The sequence below is a fragment of the Toxorhynchites rutilus genome, chromosome 2 (genome assembly GCF_029784135.1).
Source record: "Toxorhynchites rutilus septentrionalis strain SRP chromosome 2, ASM2978413v1, whole genome shotgun sequence".
Lineage (NCBI taxonomy): Eukaryota > Metazoa > Arthropoda > Insecta > Diptera > Culicidae > Toxorhynchites > Toxorhynchites rutilus.
The window spans coordinates 105,172,943-105,178,834 of NC_073745.1; the positions used below are offsets into that span (position 1 = coordinate 105,172,943).

The 5,892-nt window shown below is 41.1% G+C and overlaps 1 protein-coding gene across 2 annotated transcripts; it reads right to left on the reverse strand.

The window, feature by feature from the left end:
* Nucleotides 1–1,939: 1,939 nt before the first annotated feature.
* LOC129767371 (mucin-2-like) lies at nucleotides 1,940–4,599 on the reverse strand. Of its 2 annotated transcripts, none has more exons than XM_055768178.1 (5): nucleotides 4,411–4,599; nucleotides 3,778–3,871; nucleotides 2,639–3,703; nucleotides 2,395–2,580; nucleotides 1,940–2,326 (listed from the first exon to the last, which is right to left on the reverse strand). In XM_055768178.1, the coding sequence occupies exons 1-5, from the start codon at nucleotides 4,444–4,446 to the stop codon at nucleotides 2,091–2,093; spliced, it is 1,617 nt and encodes a 538-aa protein (XP_055624153.1). In that variant the 5' UTR covers nucleotides 4,447–4,599; the 3' UTR covers nucleotides 1,940–2,090. The 2 variants fall into 2 exon arrangements, with proteins under 2 accessions (XP_055624153.1, XP_055624151.1); XM_055768176.1 differs by having other exon boundaries at nucleotides 2,639–3,721.
* Between the last annotated feature and the right edge of the window lie 1,293 nt (nucleotides 4,600–5,892).

Below are 5,892 nucleotides of genomic sequence, written 5' to 3' on the forward strand. Positions count from 1 at the left end.
TTTTACTCGCGGAAGACTGCTGCACATTGATCACTCCAGCGCGATATGCATACTTTTCGGCGCAATGCTTCGTACAGCGGTAGAATTCCGATGGAGCACACTGCCGTAGAGAATGGGTTAAAATTTAAAAACTTAAAACATATGTTCGAAGAGGTGTCGAGTAGTTGGTCAACACAATTACAGTATTGTCAGATGTGAACAAAAGGCATATGAAGTTATTTTAACAAGGTAACGTTAAGTAGCAGTTTGTAGGATGAAAGTATTCTATATATTTTAGCGGAAGTTCTTCTAGTCTCATCTCGACGAGAGACGAGATTCTTTCCGATTCCCCTAAACAGCTCGAAATTGTTAAATGAATTCACACGCGTCTACCGTCATTCTCTCTTTGCAACGTTCTCAACTACTCGAATTTCTTCCAAACATGACAATTGAAAATTTTCGGAAAACTCCGAAGGAAATAATTTTTGGGCGGGACGAATTTTCCGGGTCAGCTAATCTATCTATCTTTCTATCTATATATATATATATATATATATATATATATATATATATATATATATATATATATATATATATATATATATATATATATATATATATATATATAAATGGAGTGATGTCTGTCTGTCTGTCTGATTCTTACAGACTCGGAAACTACTGAACCGATCGACATGAAAATTGGTATGTAGGGGTTTTTGGGGCCGGGGAAGGTTTTCGTGATATTTTGAGACCCCTCCCCCCTCTCTAAGGGGGGCTGCCATACAAATGAAACACAAATTTCTGCATTACTCGGAAATTAACCAAGCAAACGAAACCAAAGTTGGCATGTGAAAGTTTTAGGGTGCAATAAATGTTTCTATGATGGTTAGACAGTCCTTCCCCCACTCAAAGGGGAGCTGCCATACAAATGAAACACAAATTTCTGCATTACTCGGAAATTAACCAAGCAAACGAAACCAAAGTGGGCATGTGAAAGTTTTAGGGTGCAATAAATGTTTCTATGATGGTTATACAGTCCTTTCCCCACTCAAAAGGGGGGGCTGCCATACAGATGAAACACAAATTTGTGCATTACTCGAGAATTATCAAGCAAATGAAACCAAATTTGGCATTTGGAGGTTTTAGGATGCAATAAATGTTTCTATGGTGATCCTAAACTCCTTCCCCCTCTCTTAGAGGGGGCTGCCATACAAATGAAACACAATTTTTTGCATTACTCGGAAATTAATCAATCAAACGAAACCAAAGTTGGCATGTGAAAGTTTTAGGGTGCAATAAATGTTTCTATGATGGTTAGACAGTCCTTCCCCCACTCAAAGGGGGGGCTGCCATACAAATGAAACACAAATTTCTGCATTACGCGAGAATTAATCAAGCAAATGAAACCAAATTTGGCATGTGGAGGTTTTAGGATGCAATAAATGTTTCTATGGTGTTAAGATACTCCTTCCCCCTCTCTTAGAGGGGGCTGCCGTACAAATGAAACACAAATTTTTGCATTACCCGAGAATTAATCAAGCAAATTAAACCAAATTAGGCATATGGAAACTTTAGGGTGCAATGAATGTTTCTATGGTGGTTAGATACCCCCCCCCCCTCTCTTAGGGGTGGCTGCCATACAAATAAAACACAAATTTCTGCATTACTCGAGAATTAATCAAGTAAATGGGCGGGACGAAGTTTGCCGGGTCAGCTAGTCCACAATAAAAATCGATTTCGATAACCTGCGTAACAGTTCTAGTATTTGAATTAGGATTTTAGAACTGAATTTGTGAATCGTATTTACAATTGATCTCTGATAATCTAACTCGGATTGTGCATCTTATATCTGGATTCCAGATCTCGATCGATAAGTTATTCAAAACTAAATACAGAATCGATAAGCAGACAAACGCTCCATTATGAATGTGATCGTGCCAAATACAATTCGATTGGGCTATTCATTGTATTTCCTAGTATTCACTACCTCTTTATTCATACTCTCCACTGTAACTCATAGCTTAGCGAACAAACGTTTGAAGCATTCCCGTTCCAACCTCAATTTTTATCACATATCCTGTCCGTTCCAAAGGTTACCGTCATCATACACTTTAAGTTATGAGATTATCATTCCCCGGCAGCTCGCCACATTTCGGTACTAGCCCAAGTTGTTGGGCCGCCTCGCTTGGTACATAAATTACCGGAGATAGCAGAAGATAGCCTGCGTTCGACGTACAGTTGGCACAGGGCAGCACCGGAACTCCTGGTGGTGCCCGATGGGGATACGGAATGAAATAATATATCGCCGGCGTTGCACACTTCGTCTGTTGTGAAATTGGTGGGTTCTCTGGAGGGAGAAGAAAAACAAGCTCTGTGATTTAGGGAAAAAAAACATTCATGAATTCGATTACGTACCTATCGTCTGAGGCTGGGTCTGCAGCTGCTGCTCTATGATAATGGCCGTGTCCTGATCAACCTCAGCCGAGCTGAAGTCGGCCGGAATTGTATCCACGGAATCACCTTCCAATACGAGACTTTCGATGGGAATTTCCGTTGACTCCCCGATTGTAATGTTCAAACTAACCGCCAACGATGGAGACACTTAAAGGGGAAGTTGTTTGAATGTATATCCATTTAGTCACTATCGTGAACATCTTACCTGTTGACGAAGGAAACAGGATTGGTGGTAGAGACGTGGACGTGTCGATGGATTCGACAGTACCAATGGTGGTTACTTCTTGTGATTCCATTGGTTCCACGGCTGGTGCCGTGGAGTACTCCACCATAGATTCGAATGACGAGGTAAATATAACAGGATACAGTTCCGTGGTGGTTGGATATATAATGTGAATTTCTGTAGGCTCATCATAGGCAGCAACAGTTGACACTGACAGCGATGGCCCAATCGTACTTGTTAATGGTTCCGGTGAAGATTCTGCGATAGCTGTAGATGATGGTAGGGGAAGTTCCGTAGTTGTCATCGGCGATGGTGGCAGTGGCGGTACCACAGTAATGGGTAACTGCGGTTGTGGTTCTACTGTAGTTTCTAGAGGTGGCAGTGTTGGCTCTATTGTGATTTCAAAAGACGGCAGTGATGACTCTGTTGATGGCGGTAGTGATTCTTCGGCAGCAGTTGTTGATGACGGCAGTAAAACTTCTGTTGTGGTTGGCGTTAAAAGCGGCAGTGATGGTTCCGTTGCGATTGTTGGCAATGATAGTTCCACTGTGTCTGTGATTGATTCTGGCAGTTTTTCTATGGGGATCTCTGTAGCAATTTCTTCAGCACTTTCGCTACTATCTTCCAAGGGTGGTATTGTAACCGGCGCCAACGTTGTTTCGCGAACCTCTGACGTAGCAGCTGTGGTTGTCAACACCACAATCTCTACACCTGGAGTGGTTGTTTCTTCAGTGTGTTGCCCACATCCTTTCGGCAGTAGTAACTCATGCCACGGTCGTATCTCGGATCGAACGTCGTCCTCCGAACCATAATCGAAATCGTTCAGCTCATCCGAATAATCCCCAATCCTGTTGGTGACGAAGATCTGCACTGGTTTGTTGGGATCTACCACTCGATACCCACGGCGATCGGCGACGTAATGCGTCACTTGCAGTTGTTTGTTGGAGTCGATGTAACCGTAACAGCCGTATGTTACCCCATCGTGGCCACGACGCTCGTGATGAAAATGTCCTTTCGGGCCGACATGATACCCGAAATAGTACGTATCTGTTGTGCAGGGTGACTCTATTTATCATCTAATTGTACACTTGCTTTCGGAATGGGTCAAATGTAGTACTTACTTCCACTGGGATTCAGATGGTAATATTGTTGTTCTATTTTCTTATTGCCATAGGTGTGTCTTGCGAGTGTGCTGTGTGTAATCCCTAAAAAAATCTGCAAGTATTTTTGAGTTTAACAAATTGGCTGCACCGGTTTTGCGCTCCAATTGTGATGAATTAATCTTTAATGTTGCATCATAGGCTTAACATATTATAGGAAGAATGTAGTCGCGGGACTAAATACATTTTTGAATGAGTTTGGTATTAGGGCGGAAAGTCAGATAAAAACATTGAAGTATACCACGAGAACAGGTAACTGAGTTTTATAAAAGTTTTTTTTTCTGAAGCCTAAAACATAACACTAATTGATCTGATTAATTGTTCTGAATTTTGCCATAAATCCTGCACGGCAAAAACAAAACTTCTCTCTTCGACTTTTTTTTTATCATTTGGAAAACCATATACAACCTGTGACCGATTGTCACATAATCACTTTAATTATACATTTTAAATGGCTATAATTACAACACAAAAAAAACTGATACATTTTCCCATTCAGTAACGAATTTCCATTTGTTTCACGACATAATCCATAACACTACGCGCCGAACAACGCCTCCCCAAATTGTCACACAGATAACGCAAAACTCTCACCGTAATAAAAGTTAGAATCCGAAACAGTGTTATCATGATTTCGCAAATGTATAGCTAGACACACACATTTCACAAATTTGAAAGTCCTTCCTTCCGATATTCTTCCTTCACTATCAATTTCACCGCTGCTGGTATTGTTCCTGGGTTCACCGCAAGTCGGACAATTCCCGCAAACTGGGCCGCGAATCGGCAGGATGTTCCTTATAAATACGCCCCCATTTTTGCGTGTGGGTACGTACTTTAGAATTTTTTACAGGTCGGCGGGGGAAAAAGAAGAACCGCAAAGGCGACGAAAAACTTGACCTGATGAAATGATGATAACTTAATCCTTAACTCCCTCCCAGCAGGTAAAACACGTTGATGGCAAATGTGGCGCCCCTTCTTCTTCTTCTTCAATGGCACTAACGTTCCTAGAGGAACTTCGCCGTCTCAACGTAGTATTACTTGCGTCATTTTTATTAGTACTTAGTTGAGATTTCTATGCCAAATAACACGCCTTGAATGCATTCTGAGTGGCAAGCTCTAGAATACGCGTGATCACAGTGCAAGTCGGAGGAAATTTCTTTGACGAAAGATTCCCCCGACCAGAACGGGAATCGAACCCGAACACCCGGTATGTTACTTATGACGCTAACCACTCGGCCAAGGGAGCACATGTGGCGCCCCTACAAATCGCATTTACGAAAGGGCTGTCTTTGTGGCTGCAAGAAAATGGATCATCTTGGGCCCATGTGCGCAATCGTCTCCAAGCCTCGAAAGGAAGGTCGTGTGTAAGCTATTTGTACGGGATTAACCCTTGCCTGTCGCCAGGTGAGGATGCGATTCGAACTACAAGCTGGAGACAGCTTTCTTGGTTTGCACTCAAGGGTTACCACATGAAGCATAATGCCGTAAATATACGCGTCAAGAATGAATGACATGACGAGTCGGATGGATTACGTTGATAAGGATTGTAACAAGTTTAGTAAGAACTAGGACAGGCAGGAATTTGTCCGGATAGATTGATTTACACAACAAGTAGGTAATTTTTGAAGGCCGCGCATTCTCATAACAAATTTTCATATACTAATAGTAATCATAGAAATAAACATTAAAAAAAATTTAAAGCATTTGTTGAAGAAGTGCTTTCAACGCAAAATAGTTCCACACAGAACGAAAAATTCTTTAATCTTGCTTAATTATTGGTTCTCATGGTATGTTGAATGGCTAAGGCTTCACGATGGGAGACGAGATGATATTCGCAATCTGATTGTCAAAATTTCAGTTCAGAGAGTATACAACGAACATACTGTCGTTCTACGCATAGTTGTACCATGTTCCAAAATAAGCATCTGAGAAAATCGTGATCGAAGTTTTCTAGCATATTTGTCTACCAGAAACTTTAAGCATTTCAGTTCGGTAATACACAGGGTTTTTTATAAGCAGTAAAGTATTTATTTATTTATTTTTTTTTATTTTCGTCAATCTAAATTGTAGACCGAT